The sequence below is a fragment of the Clavelina lepadiformis genome, chromosome 4 (assembly GCF_947623445.1).
Source record: "Clavelina lepadiformis chromosome 4, kaClaLepa1.1, whole genome shotgun sequence".
NCBI classification, from domain to species: domain Eukaryota; kingdom Metazoa; phylum Chordata; class Ascidiacea; order Aplousobranchia; family Clavelinidae; genus Clavelina; species Clavelina lepadiformis.
The window spans coordinates 5,261,533-5,276,306 of NC_135243.1; the positions used below are offsets into that span (position 1 = coordinate 5,261,533).

The window sequence follows — 14,774 nt, forward strand, 5'->3', positions numbered from 1 at the left end:
CAAGTTTCACGCATACCAAGCTAGACATGTTTAATGAACTTTTATTAAATAAATAAATTTGCGTAACAAATGGTCCGCGATATTATTGGTTACAAGCAACGTAATACTGGAAATATGGCGCATGCAGACTTTACAACGGATTTTACAAATTTTCTGCTAAGACAAAAATGTATCTGCCGTCATGTTAACACGTTTTGTTTGAATGAAGAACTTTTCTGATGCATCACGGAAAAGCTGTTGTTGACATGAAATACCAACATAGGCATTGTGATTATTTCTATACATTAACTCATAAAAATAAAAATGTATATATATATACATTAACTAAGCACATTCTTTTTAAAGTAAATTTTATTTTCACCGTCATTTAAAAACAAAAGCGATTTCAAAACTCCAATGAATAGATCCTTAAAAAACCGTGACAGGTTTACTATTCTAGAAATTAATTGTAAGCAGTTCTCTTACCTGTAGATAATGTTTGTCGGTATTGGGCTTGTCTCTTCACCATTTTTATCTTCATATTACAGTTTTTTCTGTACATTTATGAAACAAATTACTGCAGGCCTATCAATTAAAGTTTCAATTTACATTGTATAATTTCTTTCTACAGTATGTTTATATACTATAATGTTTGCAAATAATGTTTCTATAGCTGTCATGTGCATTACTGCATACATCCGAAATCACAATGATCGCAACCAAAATTGTAATCAAAACGGCACAAATCCCGTAAAATGATTTAGTGTCCTCTGCGACACCACACAAAAACCCTGTAAAATAAAAGTTTGAAATTGGTTTACTTCGAGTAAATTTGTTAGAATAAATAGAATAGAATAGAACTGCAAAGAAGAATGTTTGAAAACTTACAATTAGCTAAAATATAATCACATAAACCGTATCTTTCTTCGTCATTATTAAGTTGTTCGTTTATCGCATTTCTTCGTTCAGCATTCTCTCGATCGATTGCGGCAAAATTGACAAGCACAACGTCGCTCTCGGCGTTTCCAACGTCGGCATTCCAGCCCTCGGCATTCGCACAAACCACATTCCCGCCAATGACATTCCCGCCAACGTCATTCTCGCCAACGTCATTCTCGCCAACGTCATTCTCGCCAACGTCATTCTCGCCAACGTCATTCTCGCCAACGTCATTCCCGCCAACGACACTCCCGCCCACGACATATTCTCCAACCTCATTCCCGCCAACCGCATTCTCGATATTTCCCTTTAATACATCGTCATGCACGGTATTATCAGCATTTCCTCTTTCCTCCATCTCGCCATCGGCTTTATTCTTTTCGCATTTTTCTTTGTATTCAGGCATGCTCTCAGTGTTGTTAATTAAATTGAAATTAGGATTAATCACAAATCATATCTTAAGAAAATTGTTGTGTTCTATTCATAGAATTGGAAATTGACTGGGATTTATTTTTTCTAAGTTTTCTAATCTAAACAACAACGCGGAACACTTGCTCATGAAAATTCTCACCATCAAGTAGCATTGCTGGTCTTACTACACTGAAATTTCTGACTTTCTGCTGCACAATTGTACCTACCGCACAGCACGTGCTCAGCAGATAGAAAATAAGTGATCAATGAAGGTGACCGGTGCAAGAAACTTTACTACACGCTTCGCTGACCATAAGCAAACTATTTTAATTGGATAATTTGTCGAGAGTTTTTAAAACCACTTGTTTTCGGTTGAGAAATAAATTGAGAACATGAATTCGGAGAAAAACGAAAATTGTTTAAAAACGAATCAAACAATCAAGTATAGAAAACATTGAATTTTACATAAAAATACCAAGACAGAAACAAATGTGATGACTTAAGCTATTTGACCAATCAAACACAGCAGATTTAACCAAGTTCTACTACGACCATTTTATATACCAAAATGTAGCTAATCTATACCTAATGCAGTTAATGTAACTAATTTCGTAGCTACAATAGCTATACTTTGTTACAATAGTTAAATTTTGATATTTAGTAGATACGCTATCTCCAATAGTTACATTTTGGTATATATGTTGTAGAATGGTCCGTTAACCAACCTGACCAATTAAACAAAGAAGAGTTAGGCAAGTTATGTCGCATGTATTTTTGTGCTTCAATTTTTATAATTGTTTTCATAATTATTTGCCTCAGTAAATTTCTTGTGTTCTATCAATTCAATAGATGATATGCAAAGTTTGAAGGTCATGATCATCCATAGGTTTCATGATATTTGTACTGGTTTGAAATATTCATATGTTTTAATCTTTTTAGACTTTTGCAATTAACATTACAGGATATTGCATGCACAAATTATTTGCATAGCATACAATAAAGTTACGGAAGAGACAGCACGCCTTTTAACAAGCATCGAGGACAACCATAAAATTCGTGTCGAGCACTTTGTTTAAATGGGCACAAGTTTATTTGAAACAATCTTTGTGCAATTTATCCAGGGGTAGACAGACATTGTTGGTCCTTGTTGGGCAATTTGAACGCAGCTAATCCTGGCTGAAATATTGTAACCAAATTTTATGCATACCAAGCTAGATATGTTTAATGAGAGTTTATTAAATAAATAAATTTGCATAACAAATGGTCCGCAATATTATTGGTTACAAACAACGTAATACTGGAAATATGTCGCATGCAGACTTTCCAACGGATTTTACAAATTTCCTTTAAAGACAAAAATGTATCTGCCGTCATGTTAACACGTTTTGTTTGAATGAAGAACTTTTCTGATGCATCACGGAAAAGCTGTTGTTGACATGAAATAAAAACATAAGCATTGTGATTATTTCTATACATAAACTCATAAAAAAAAAATATATATATATATATACATTAACTAAGTACATTCTTTTTAAAGTAAATTTTATTTTCACCGTCATTTGAAACAAAGCAATTACAAAAATCCAATGTATAAATCCTTAAAAAACCGTGACAGGTTCACTATTCTAGTTCACCTGTAGATAATGTTTGTCGGTATTGGGCTTGTCTGTGTCCCGTTTGTATCTTCTTCTCACAGTTTTTCCTGTACATTTATGAAACAAATTACCGTAGGCCTATCAATTATAGTTACAATTTACGTTGTATATATTCTTTCTACAATATTTTTTTATACTATGATGTTTCTCAATAATGTTTCTATAGCTGTTATTGGCACTAATGCATACCGACACAATCACAGCGATCGCAACCAAAATTGCCATCAAAATGGCACAAATCCCGTAAACTGATTTAATATCGTGTAAGAGACCACAATAAAAACCTGTAAAATAAAAGTTTGAAATTGGTTTACTTCGAGTAAAACTGTTAGAATTTAGAACTGCAAAGGGGCATTTTTGAAAACTTACAAAGAACGTAAATATATTCACATTCAGCAAGTCTGTCTTCGTCATTAAGTTGTTCATGTATCGCATTTCTTCGTTCAGCGTTCTCTCGATCGATTGCGGCAAAATCGACAAGTTCAACATTGCCCTCGGCATTCCCGTCATCGGCATTCCCGCCCTCGGCATTCCCGCCCTCGGCATTCGCGCCCTCGGCATTCGCGCCCTCGGCATTCCCGTCCTCGGCATTCGCGCCAACCACATTCCCGCCAACCACATTCCAGCCAAACACATTCCCGCCAAACACATTCCCTCCAACCGCATTCTCGATATTTCCTTTTAATACATCGCCATGCACGGTATTATCAGCATTTCTTCTTTCCTCCATCTCGCCATCGGCTTTATTCTTTTCGTATTTTTCTTTGTATTCAGACATGCTTTCAATGTTGTTAATTAAATTGAACTTAGGATTAATCACAAATCATATCTTAAGAAAATTGCTGTGTTCTATTCATAGAATTGGAAATTAACGGGGGTTTACATTTTCTGAGTTTTCTAATCAAAACAACAACGCGGAACACTTGCTTATGAAAATTCTCACCATCAAGTAGCATTGCTGGTTTTGTTACACTGAAATTTCTGACTTTCTGCTGCACAATTTTACCTACCGCACAGCACGTGCTCAGCTGACAGTAGATAGGAGGTCAACGAAGGTGACCCGTGCCAGAAACTTTACTACACGGTTCGCTGGCCATGAGATTGTTTTTTAAATATTTTGTAAGGATTTTAAACAAACAAAAAATTCTTTGACAAAATACGAAAACGAAAGTGACGTTTAATTTTGAACAATATAAAACATTTTCAAGGCATCATACAGTCAAAACGAACAACATACTTTCAACAAACTTGCACATTCATATCCCTAAATTGCGTTCATCACTTGATTTGTGTTACGTCATACATTATCCTACATTCACGTTTACGATAACAATTCATAACAAAATGCCTACTTGGACAAACAAAGGCTTGTAGTACAGGTAAAAGAAAGATGAAAAAATAATCAAACTGTCCAGTTACTCAAAAACGAATCAAACCAACTATAAAGAACATTGAATTTTATGCACACTGAGACCGAAAACAATGTGAACACTTAAGCAAATTGACTAATTAAACATAGCATAATTAAACAAGTTCTGCCTCATATTTTCAAGTCTGCTTCAAGTTTTTATAAATTTTTTCAAAATGATTTATCTCAGTGAAGTTTTGGTTTTCTGTCATTACAATATAGACGACATGCAAAGTTTGGAGGTCATTGTCATGTATAAATTCCATTGTGTTTGTACTTCTTTAAAATTTTCATACTTTTAAAGTTGTTTGTAGACAAGAGACTGATATAGGATGTTGCGTGTCTTACTGTATAGTTTATTTTCCTAGTTTCATTCAGTTATAATAAAGACGGCACACCGTATAGTAAGAATCTGGGACAAGCCTCAAGCCCTGTCGAGCAATCTACCATCAATCTACCAATCTGATTATAGAAACAAGTTTTTTTGCAAGAACCTTCGTGTTTTGTATCCAAGATAACATAATTTGTAAAAAGCAGCCACAACTACAAGTTACCGCTTTGACAATGGAACATGAAGGATTTTATTAATTAAATATTTAGAACTCTGACATACAGCTTTTATAACATATAACTCTATGCTATCTACCGGGTGTTCATAAGGTCTATGTACATAGGCAATTTTGCTAATAATTTTGTTGCAGATTGCATGAAGAATTACATGAAAGAATTGAATTGAGTTGGTACTTTTAAGCGGACGAGAAGGATGGTCTTACCGTAAGGATTGTTTTATTTTTAACCATGCACCCAGACTTTGTAGACATCCTGTATCATGTAGAGCAGCTTCTGCAAAATTATGTCGCAAAAATCTCGAACAGTTTGTCACAACAAAAAAAATCTGCTGGACATGAACCACATGGAAGAACTGAACTTGTAAATATACACAAAATTTTCTTAAAATTATAATTCAACATGTGCCTAACAACAATTTTGATTTTTCATTTAGGTTACTTCATTTTTGAATTCTTGGTAAGTTTTAGATCTTAGATGACGAATTAAACAAATCGAAATGAATCAAAGATGAAATGGTTCAGCTACAAGACAATAAAATGCAAATTGTTAATTTACAATATGGAATGTTACCAACTTTCAAGTCAAAATTTCCGCTGAAAAGGGAAGTGAAATATGTATTAAGCATACTATGTACAGCCTATTGTACTCGTATGGCTGTCGCGAGATAATAACATGCCAAACAATTAATTTGAGAATATTTCTTGTTTAAGATTCATATGAAACTTACACAAGTGTGTTTGGTATGACTTTAGTGGAGTTTGGAAGACAAGTAAATTGAAATCTTGGTGAATGTAGATAGAATATAAGATGCTGATGAAACTTTGCCGTTTTGCTTTTTTCGCAGGCAATGATTATTAGATTTGATAAGACTTTGTAACCAATAATTCAAGTACCCAGTCTTCAAATTAACAGTATCTAACTATATACAAAACTGCTTAATCAAAACTTGATCCATAAACATGTATGATTGCAACACATAAAATTTAACATATGTTTAATTTAACATTTAATTTAATCCATTTAAGGCTAAACGTGTGCAAATTATATTGATACTGAATGTTTAACAAACTTATTACGTTATAGTAATAATTTATAGAGTATATGGTATTCTAAAAATGGTTGACAATTTACTTTGACGAAAGTTTTATTAAAGGTAAAGGTTTGATCTGGATGGAATTAAATCAAGGATTAGCTGGAAAACAGAAAATAACAAGTTACTCAAGTACCACGAGTATAGATACTTGAAGTTGCTCGTTTGACAGTTCCAAGGCAGCTATAAACCCCGGGTTTAAGTTCACTGCAATAGACTTTTGTGCATAACAAGTTGAACATCTTTAGTGAACTTTTATTAAATTAATAAATTTGCATAAACATATGATCTGCGATAATGTTGGTTATAAACAACTCAATACTGAAAACGTTACGCATACAGGGATTCAGAACGGATTTTAGAAATATCCTGTTGAGGTAGACGTCTACCCACAGCCGTTGTAGCACGTTTTTTTATGTAGCTAAAGATCTCTTCTGATGTAGCATGAAAAAGCTACAGACATAAAATATCAAAACAAGGAGTCAGTGATTATTTTTCCAGTAACTAAATTTATTCTTTTCAAAACATAATCTTCCTCCAAGGTAATATTTAAAAAATAAACATAAATACTCTTATGAATTATATTAAAATCGTAATCGATTCAACTTTTTAGAATCATATTCGTCTCTCTTACCTTCAAGACAATTTTTATCTGGGTTGGGTTGGTCTATGGCTTAGTCTGAATTGAACAAACCTACCTGCACAAAGAATAAGTAAACAACATTGTTATCCGTTGCATTGCATCTTTTGTTCATGATATAATATATATGATACATGTTTACGTTTTATAATAAAAAGTGAAGTTTATATATCACAACACATATAGAAAGTTGAGTTTATCGAGTAAGAGCATAGCTAACGACTATATTGCATACCAAAACATATGCAAAGACCGCAAGCAACAATGCAACGCCAACGTTAACTAGCAACAAAAATGTTCTGGTGTCACAAAGGTCAGAAAAAAAATCTGTAAAATAAAAGCTCAGTGTGAGTAATGTTGTTAGAATTTAAAGAACTCACAGCGTCGTTTCAAACTTACAATCATCGTCATATATGCAATCAAGGTTCCTTTCCGCTATCTCAGTCGAACTTTCTTGGTTCTCCATTGTGGCAACTTCGCTCTCGGTTTTCCCGCCCTCGGCATCCCGGCAATCCGCAACGCGGCCGCTGGAATCCCCGCCTTTAGTATCCTCGCTTTCGGCATCTCCGCCCTTCACATTCTCAATATCTGCATTTAAGGTATCGTCGTGCACGATACTTGCGGTATTGCCGTTTGTTGCATTCTCACCATCAGTTTTACTTTCATCGTACTTTTTTTCACAGTCAAGCATGCTGTCAGGATTGGTGGCGCAATTAAAATTAAAATTAACAAATTATTTCCTAAGAAAATTGTAAAGATTCTTTGATAGAAATGGAAAACTTTATCCCATTTTTCTATTTGTACAGCACCTTAACCTGTTATGTCTTAAATACTTTTATACGCCGTTTAGTCTAGCCAACTAAATCGTTCAAACAAATAACTGTTAACAAAGCAGTGTACCCAGCTTATGGGACTTCTCACCACACCACTTAACATTGTAGGATCGCTTCGCTGGGTATTAAACAAAGTTGTCTTTGCTTTATTGCTGGTTTTGTTACACTGCAAAGTCTGACTTTCTGCTGCACAATTGTACCTACCGCACAGCACGTGCTCAGCAGATAGAAAATAAGTGATCAATGAAGGTGACCGGTGCAAGAAACTTTACTACACGCTTCGCTGGCCATAAGCAAACTATTTTAATTGGATAATTTCTCGAGAGTTTTTAAAACTGCTTTTTTTCGGTTGAGAAATAAATTGAGAACCTGAATGCGGAGAAAAACTCTAGATTCTTTGAAAAAATACGAAAACGAAAGTGACGTTTAATTTTGAACAATATAAAACATTTTCAAGGCATCATACAGTCAAAGTGAACAACATACTTTCAACAAACTTGCACATTCATGTCACTAAATTGTGTTCATCACTTGATTTGTGCTACATCATACATTATCTTACGCTCACGTTTACGATAACAATTCATAAAAAAATACCTACTTGGAAAAACAAAGGCTTGTAGTACAGATAAAAGAAAGAAAACAAAATAATCAAACTGTCCAGTTACTCAAAAAAGAATCAAACAATCAAGTATAGAAAACATTGAATTTTACATAATAATACCGAGACAGAAACAAATGTGACGACTTAAACAAATTGACCAATTGAACACAGCAGAGTTAAGCAAGTTCTACTGCGACCATTTTATATACCAAAATGAAGCTAATAAAACAAATGCAGTTAATGTAACTAATATCGTAGCTACATTAGCTATACTTTTGTTACAATAGTTAAGTTTTGATATTTAGTTAATACACTATCTCCATTAGTTACATTTTGGTATATATGCTGTAGAGTGGTCCGTTAACCAACCTGACCAATCAAACAAAGGAGAGTTAGGCAAATTCTTTCGCATGTATTTTGATGCTTCAATTTTTATAATTGTTTTCATAATTATTTGCCTCAGTAAAGTTCTTGTGTTCTATCATTACAATAGATGACAAGCAAAGTTTGAAGGTCGTGATCATCCATAAGTTTCATGATATTTGTACTGGTTTGAAATGATCATGTGTTTAAATTTTTTTTAGAGTTTCGCAAAGTGACATTACAGGATATTGCGTGCGCAGTTTATTTGCATAGCATACAATAAAGTTATGGAAGAGACAGCACGCCATTTAACAAGCCTCCAGGACAACCATAAAAGTCGCGTTGAGCACTCTGTTTAAATGGGCACAAGTTTATTTGAAACAATCTTTGTGCAGTATATCCAGGGGTAGACAGACATTGTAGGTCCTTGTTTGACTATTTGAACGCAGCTAATCCTGGCTGAAATATTGTAACCACATTTTATGCATACCAAGCTAGACATGTTTAATGAACTTTTATTAAATAAATAAATTTGCACAAACAAATGGTCGGCGATAGCATTGGTTACAAGCAACGTAATACTGGAAATATGGGGCATGCAGACTTTACAACGGATTTTAAAAATATCCTGTTAAGAGAAAAAAATGTATCTGCCGTTATGTTAACACGTTTTGTTTGACTGAAGAACTTTTCTGATGCATCGCGGAAAAGCTGCAGTTAACATGAAATACAAACATAAGCATTGTGATTATTTCTATACATAAACTCATAAACATAAAAATGTATATATATATATATATATATATATATATATTAACTAAGTACATTCTTTTTAAAGTAAATTTTATTTTCACCGTCATTTGAAGCAAAGCAATAACAAAACTCCAATATATAATTTCTTCAAAAACCGTGACAGGTTCACTATTCCACAAATTAAATGTATGTGGTTCTCTTACCTGTAGATAATGTTTGTCAGTACTGGGCTTGTCTGTTCACCATTTTTATCTTCTTCTCACAGTTTTTCCTGTACATTTATGAAACAAATTGCTGTAAGCCTATCAATTATAGTTTTAATTTAAATTGTATATTTTCTTTCTACATTATGTTTATATACTACATTGTAGTAACTACAATGTTTGCAAATAATGTTTCTATAGCTGTCATGTGTATTACTGCATACCGCCACAATCACAATGATCGCAACCAAAATTGTAATCAAAATGGCACAAAGTCCGAAAAGTGATTTATTATCGTCTAAGAGACCACACCAAAAACCTGTAAAATAAAAGTTTGAAATTGGTTTACTTGGAGTAAATTTGTTAGAATTTAGAACTGCAGAGCAGCATTTTTGAAAACTTACAAAGAACGTAAACACATTCAAAATCATTATATCTATCTTCGTCATTATCAAGTAGTCCGTGTCTCGCATTTCTTCGTTCAGCATTCTCTCGATCGATTGCGGCAAAATTAACAAACTCAACATTGCTCTCGCATTCTCGCCAACGTCATTCCCGCCAACGACATTCCCGCCCACGACATATTCTCCAACCTCATTCCCGCCAACCGCATTTTCGATATTTCCTTTTAATACATCGCCATGCACGGTATTATCAGCATTTCCTCTTTCCTCCATCTCGCCATCGGCTTTATTCTTTTCGTATTTTTCTTTGTATTCAGGCATGCTCTCAGTGTTGGTAATTAAACTGAAATTAGGATTAATAACAAATCTTATCTTAAGAAAATTGTTGTGTTCTATTCATAGAATTGGAAATACACTGGGATTTATTTTCTATAATTTTTCTAATCTAAACAACAATGCGGAACACTTGCTCATGAAAATTCTCACCATCAAGTAGCATTGCTGGTTTTGTTACACTGAAATTTCTGACTTTCTGCTGCACAATTTTACCTACCGCACAGCACGTGCTCAGCTGACAGTAGATAGGAGGTCAACGAAGGTGACCCGTGCCAGAAACTTTACTACACGGTTCGCTGGCCATGAGATTGTTTTTTAAATATTTTGTAAGGATTTTAAACAAACAAAAAATTCTTTGACAAAATACGAAAACGAAAGTGATGTTTAATTTTGAACAATATAAAACATTTTCAAGGCATCATACAGTCAAAACGAACAACATACTTTCAACAAACTTGCACATTCATATCACTAAATTATGTTCATCACTTGATTTGTGTTACGTCATACATTATCCTACGTTCACATTTACAATAACAATTCATACCAAAATGCCTGGTTGGACAAACAAAGGCTTGTAGTACAGATAAAAGAAAGATGAAAAAATAATCAAACTGTCCAGTTACTCAAAAACGAATCAAACCAACTATAAAGAACATTGAATTTTATGCACACTGCGACATAAAACAATGTGACGATTTAAGCAAGTTGACTAATTAAACACAGCATAGTTAAACAAGTTCTGCCTCATACGTTTTGCTGCTTCAAATGTTTATAAATTTTTTCAAAATGATTTATCTCAGTGAAGTTTTGGTTTTCTGTCCTTAGAATATAGACGACATGCAAAGTTTAGAGGTCATTGTAATGTATAAATTCTATTATATTTGCAATGGTTTAAAATTTTCATACTTTTAAATGTTGTTTGTAGACAAGACACTGATATAGGATGTTGCGTGTCTTACTGTATAGTCTATTTTCCTAGTTTATTTCAGTTATAAAGAACACGGGACACCGTACACTAAGCATCTGGGACAAGCCTGAAAGCTCTGTCGAGCAATCTACCTATAAAAACAAGTTTTTTTGCAAGAACCTTTGTGTTTTGTATCCAAGATAACATAATTTGTAAAAAGCAGCCACAGCTTCATGTTACCGCTTTGACAATGGAATATGAAGGATTTTATTAATCAAATATTTAGAACTCTGACATACAGCTTTTATAACATATAACTCTATGTCATCTACAGGGTGTCCATAAGGTCTGTGTACATATAGGGAATTTTGCTAATAAATTTTGTTCCAGAATGCATGAAGGCTCGGTCTAAAGAATTGAATTTAGTTGGTACTTTTAAGCGGACGAGAAGGATGGTCTTACCGTAAGGATTGTTTTATTTTTAACCACGTACCCAGACTTTGTAGACGTCCTGTATAATGTAGAACAACTTCTGCAAAAGGTTGTCGCAAAAATGTCGAACATTTTGTCAAATAAAAAAAATCTGCTGCACATGAACCACATGGAAGAACCAAACTTGTAAATATACACAAAATTTTCTTAAAATTATACTTCAACATGTGCCTAACAACATTTTTGATTTTTCACTTAGGTCACTTCCTTTTTGAATTGTTGGGAAGCTTTAGATCTGAGATGACAAATTAAACAAATCGAAATGAATCAATAGATGGAAATGTTCAGCTACAAGACAATGAAATGCAAATTGCTAATTTACAATATGGAATGTTACCAACTTTTATGCCAAAATTTCCGTTGAAAAGGGTTGCGGAATATGTATTAAGCATACTATATACATCATATTGTACTCGAATAGCTGTCGCCAGATAATAACATGTCAAATAATTAACTTGGTAACATTTTTTGTTTAAAGATTAATGTGAAATTTGGACAATTGCTTGGTATGACTTCGATGGAGATTAGAAGACAAGTAAATTGAAATCTTGGTGAATGTAGATAGATTGTAAGATGCTAATTAAACTTTGTACGACGAAAAAACTTCACACAAGCCATTTTGCTTTTTTATGCAGGGAATGATTGTTAGATTTTATAACACTTTGTAACCATTAATTCAAGTACCCAGTCTTCAAATTAACAGTACCAAACTATATACAAAACTGCTTAATCAAAACTTGATCCTTAAACATGTATAATTGCAACACATAAAATTTAACAAATGTTAATTTAAACACTTCATTCCACATACGAACTCAAATTCAATTCATTTAACCCTAAACTTGTGCAAATTATGGTGACACTGAATGTTTAACAAAGTTATTACGTTAAAGTAATAATTTATAGAGTATGGTATTCCAAAAATGGTTGACAATTTACTTGGACGAAAGTTTTATTAAAGCTAAAGGTTTGATTGATGGAATTAAATCAAGGATTAGCTGGAGAACAGAAAATAACAAGTTACTCAAGTTCCACGAGTATAGATACACTTAGCTGCTCGTTTGACGGTTCAAACGCAGCTATAAAATCCGAGTTTAAATTCTCTGCAATACAATTTTGTGCATACCAAGTTGAACATCTTTAGTGAACTTTTATTAAATTAATAAATTTACATAAACATATGATCTGCGATAATGTTGGTTATAAACAACTCAATACTGAAAACGTTACGCATACAGGGATTCAGAACGGATTTTCGAAATATCCTGTTGAGATAGTCGTCTAACCACAGCCATTGTAGCACGTTTTTTTAGGTAGCTAAAGATCTCTTCTGATGTAGCATGAAAAAGCTACTGAGATGAAAACATCAAAACAAGGAGTCAGTGATTATTTTTCCAGTAACTAAATTTATTCTTTTCAAAACATAATCTACCTCCAAGATAATATTTAAAAAATAAACATAAATACTCTTATGAATTATATTAAAATCGTAATCGATTCGTAAACAATCGTAAAGTTTTTAGAATCATAATCGTCCCTCTTACCTTCAAGACAATTTTTATCCGGGTTGGGTTGGTTTATGGCTCAGTATGATTTGAAAAAATCTACCTGCACAAATAAGTAAACAATATTGTTATCCGTTGCATTGCATCTTTTGTTTATGATATAACATATATGATACATGTTTACGTTTTATAATCTAAAGTGAATTTTCCACATAACAACACATATATATGGCTGAGTTTATCGAGTAAGAGCATATTTGACGATTATATTGCATACCAGAACATATACAACGACCACAGCGAACATTGCAACGCCAACGTTAGCTAGCACCAAATATGTTCTGTTGTCATAAGCGTCAAAAAAAAAATCTGTAAAATAAGAACTCAGTGTGAGTAATGTTGATAGAATTTAAAGAACTCACAGCGTCGTTTCAAACTTACAATCATCGTCATATATGCAATCAAGGTTCCTTTCCGCTATCTCAGTCCAACTTTCTTGGTTCTCTATTGTGGCAACATCGCTCTCGGTTTTCCCGCCCTCGGCATTCTGGCAATCCGCAACGCGGCCGCTAGAATCCCCGCCTTTGGTATCCTCGCTTTCGGCATCTCCGCCTTTGACATTCTCAATATCTGCATTTAAGGTATCGTCATGCACGATACTTGCGGTATTGTCGTTTGTTGCATTCTCACCATCAGTTTTACTTTCATCGTAATTTTTTTCGCAGTCAAGCATGCTGTCAGGATTGGTGGCTCAATTAAAATCAAAATTAACAAATTACTTCCTAAGAAAATTATGAAGTTTCTTTGATACAATTGGAAAACTTTATTTCATTTTTCTATTTGTACAGAACCCTAACCTGTTACATCTTAAAAACTTCTGCACGCCGTTTAGTCTAGCCAAATAAATCGTTCAAACAAGTAACTGTTAACAAAGCAATGCTCCAGCTTATGTAATTTCTCACTACACCACTTAACATTGTAGGATCGCTTCACTGGGCATTAACAAGTCTGTTTTTGCTTTATTGCTGGTCTTATTACACTGAAATTTCTGACTTTCTGCTGCACAATTGTACCTACCGCACAGCACGTGCTCAGCAGATAGAAAATAAGCAATCAATGAAGGTGACCGGTGCAAGAAACTTTACTACACGCTTCACTGACCGTAAGCAAACTATTTTAATTGGATAATTTGTCGAGAATTTTTAAAACTGCTTTTTTTCGGTTGAGAAATAAATTGAGAACCTGAATGCGGAGAAAAACTCTAGATTCTTTGAAAAAATACGAAAACGAAAGTGACGTTTAATTTTGAACAATATAAAACATTTTCAAGCCATCATACAGTCAAAGCGAACAACATACTTTCAACAAACTTGCACATTCATATCACTAAATTGTGTAATATACATATCATATCACTAAACACATATCACTAAAACCAACTATTGAAAATATTAAATTTTACATAAAAATGCCGAGACAGAAACAAATGTGATGACTTAAGCAAATTGACGAATCAAACACAGCAGATTTAACCAAGTTATACTACGACCATTTTATATACCAAAATGTAGCTAATCTATACCTAATGCAGTTAATGTAACTAATTTCGTAGCTGCATTAGCTATACTTTGTTACAATAGTTAAATTTTGATATTTAGTTAATACACTATCTCCATTAG

General features: G+C 33.5%; 5 protein-coding genes across 13 annotated transcripts; all 5 read right to left on the bottom strand.

Moving 5' to 3' along the window:
• Positions 1-34: 34 nt before the first annotated feature.
• LOC143452493 (uncharacterized) lies at positions 35-1,391 on the bottom strand. 2 transcript variants are annotated; one of them, XM_076953494.1, is made up of 4 exons: positions 895-1,391; positions 676-770; positions 466-533; positions 35-234 (listed from the first exon to the last, which is right to left on the bottom strand). In XM_076953494.1, the coding sequence occupies exons 1-3, from the start codon at positions 1,322-1,324 to the stop codon at positions 522-524; spliced, it is 537 nt and encodes a 178-aa protein (XP_076809609.1). In that variant the 5' UTR covers positions 1,325-1,391; the 3' UTR covers positions 35-234; positions 466-521. The 2 variants fall into 2 exon arrangements, with proteins under 2 accessions (XP_076809609.1, XP_076809608.1); XM_076953493.1 differs by having other exon boundaries at positions 868-1,391.
• A 1,132-nt stretch (positions 1,392-2,523) lies between these two features.
• On the bottom strand, positions 2,524-3,829 carry LOC143452445 (uncharacterized). Its single transcript, XM_076953423.1, has 4 exons — positions 3,354-3,829; positions 3,174-3,268; positions 2,964-3,031; positions 2,524-2,754 (listed from the first exon to the last, which is right to left on the bottom strand). Exons 1-3 carry the CDS (start codon positions 3,760-3,762, stop codon positions 3,020-3,022), a joined length of 516 nt encoding a protein of 171 aa, XP_076809538.1. The 5' UTR covers positions 3,763-3,829; the 3' UTR covers positions 2,524-2,754; positions 2,964-3,019.
• Positions 3,830-6,286: 2,457 nt separating this feature from the next.
• On the bottom strand, positions 6,287-7,455 carry LOC143453477 (uncharacterized). 2 transcript variants are annotated; one of them, XM_076954825.1, is made up of 5 exons: positions 7,341-7,455; positions 7,092-7,280; positions 6,928-7,019; positions 6,687-6,750; positions 6,287-6,505 (listed from the first exon to the last, which is right to left on the bottom strand). In XM_076954825.1, exons 1-4 carry the CDS (start codon positions 7,381-7,383, stop codon positions 6,727-6,729), a joined length of 348 nt encoding a protein of 115 aa, XP_076810940.1. In that variant the 5' UTR covers positions 7,384-7,455; the 3' UTR covers positions 6,287-6,505; positions 6,687-6,726. The 2 variants fall into 2 exon arrangements, with proteins under 2 accessions (XP_076810940.1, XP_076810939.1); XM_076954824.1 differs by having other exon boundaries at positions 7,092-7,446.
• A 1,532-nt stretch (positions 7,456-8,987) lies between these two features.
• LOC143452582 (uncharacterized) lies at positions 8,988-10,406 on the bottom strand. 3 transcript variants are annotated; one of them, XR_013115064.1, is made up of 5 exons: positions 10,339-10,406; positions 9,853-10,195; positions 9,673-9,767; positions 9,449-9,516; positions 8,988-9,203 (listed from the first exon to the last, which is right to left on the bottom strand). XR_013115064.1 is itself a non-coding variant. In XM_076953613.1 (2 exons), the coding sequence occupies exons 1-2, from the start codon at positions 10,171-10,173 to the stop codon at positions 9,747-9,749; spliced, it is 342 nt and encodes a 113-aa protein (XP_076809728.1). In that variant the 5' UTR covers positions 10,174-10,240; the 3' UTR covers positions 9,672-9,746. The 3 variants fall into 3 exon arrangements, 1 of the variants encoding a protein (XP_076809728.1); XR_013115063.1 differs by lacking the exon at positions 10,339-10,406 and having other exon boundaries at positions 9,853-10,240; XM_076953613.1 differs by lacking the exons at positions 8,988-9,203; positions 9,449-9,516; positions 10,339-10,406 and having other exon boundaries at positions 9,672-9,767; positions 9,853-10,240.
• Positions 10,407-12,720: 2,314 nt separating this feature from the next.
• Positions 12,721-13,917, bottom strand: LOC143453478 (uncharacterized). 5 transcript variants are annotated; one of them, XM_076954828.1, is made up of 5 exons: positions 13,786-13,917; positions 13,537-13,725; positions 13,373-13,464; positions 13,135-13,198; positions 12,721-12,942 (listed from the first exon to the last, which is right to left on the bottom strand). In XM_076954828.1, the coding sequence occupies exons 1-4, from the start codon at positions 13,826-13,828 to the stop codon at positions 13,175-13,177; spliced, it is 348 nt and encodes a 115-aa protein (XP_076810943.1). In that variant the 5' UTR covers positions 13,829-13,917; the 3' UTR covers positions 12,721-12,942; positions 13,135-13,174. The 5 variants fall into 5 exon arrangements, with proteins under 5 accessions (XP_076810943.1, XP_076810942.1, XP_076810941.1 ...); XM_076954827.1 differs by having other exon boundaries at positions 12,721-12,939; positions 13,537-13,917; XM_076954826.1 differs by having other exon boundaries at positions 13,537-13,917.
• Positions 13,918-14,774: the final 857 nt, after the last annotated feature.

Bases quoted from the DNA above. Each gene is read 5' to 3' on its own strand.
- LOC143452582 (XM_076953613.1), bottom strand. From the start codon at position 10,173: ATGCCTGAATACAAAGAAAAATACGAAAAGAATAAAGCCGATGGCGAG. The intron at 9,768-9,852 runs GTAAGTTTTCAA...TTTATTTTACAG, and splicing joins TGAATGTGTTTACGTTCTTT to GTTTTTGGTGTGGTCTCTTA.
- LOC143452445 (XM_076953423.1), bottom strand. From the start codon at position 3,762: ATGTCTGAATACAAAGAAAAATACGAAAAGAATAAAGCCGATGGCGAG. The intron at 3,269-3,353 runs GTAAGTTTTCAA...TTTATTTTACAG, and splicing joins TGAATATATTTACGTTCTTT to GTTTTTATTGTGGTCTCTTA.
- LOC143452493 (XM_076953493.1), bottom strand. From the start codon at position 1,324: ATGCCTGAATACAAAGAAAAATGCGAAAAGAATAAAGCCGATGGCGAG. The intron at 771-867 runs GTAAGTTTTCAA...TTTATTTTACAG, and splicing joins TGATTATATTTTAGCTAATT to GGTTTTTGTGTGGTGTCGCA.
- LOC143453478 (XM_076954827.1), bottom strand. From the start codon at position 13,828: ATGCTTGACTGCGAAAAAAATTACGATGAAAGTAAAACTGATGGTGAG. The intron at 13,465-13,536 runs GTAAGTTTGAAA...CTTATTTTACAG, and splicing joins TTGCATATATGACGATGATT to ATTTTTTTTTTGACGCTTAT. The intron at 13,199-13,372 runs GTATGCAATATA...TTATTTGTGCAG, and splicing joins TGGTCGTTGTATATGTTCTG to GTAGATTTTTTCAAATCATA.
- LOC143453477 (XM_076954824.1), bottom strand. From the start codon at position 7,383: ATGCTTGACTGTGAAAAAAAGTACGATGAAAGTAAAACTGATGGTGAG. The intron at 7,020-7,091 runs GTAAGTTTGAAA...TTTATTTTACAG, and splicing joins TTGCATATATGACGATGATT to ATTTTTTTTCTGACCTTTGT. The intron at 6,751-6,927 runs GTATGCAATATA...TTCTTTGTGCAG, and splicing joins CGGTCTTTGCATATGTTTTG to GTAGGTTTGTTCAATTCAGA.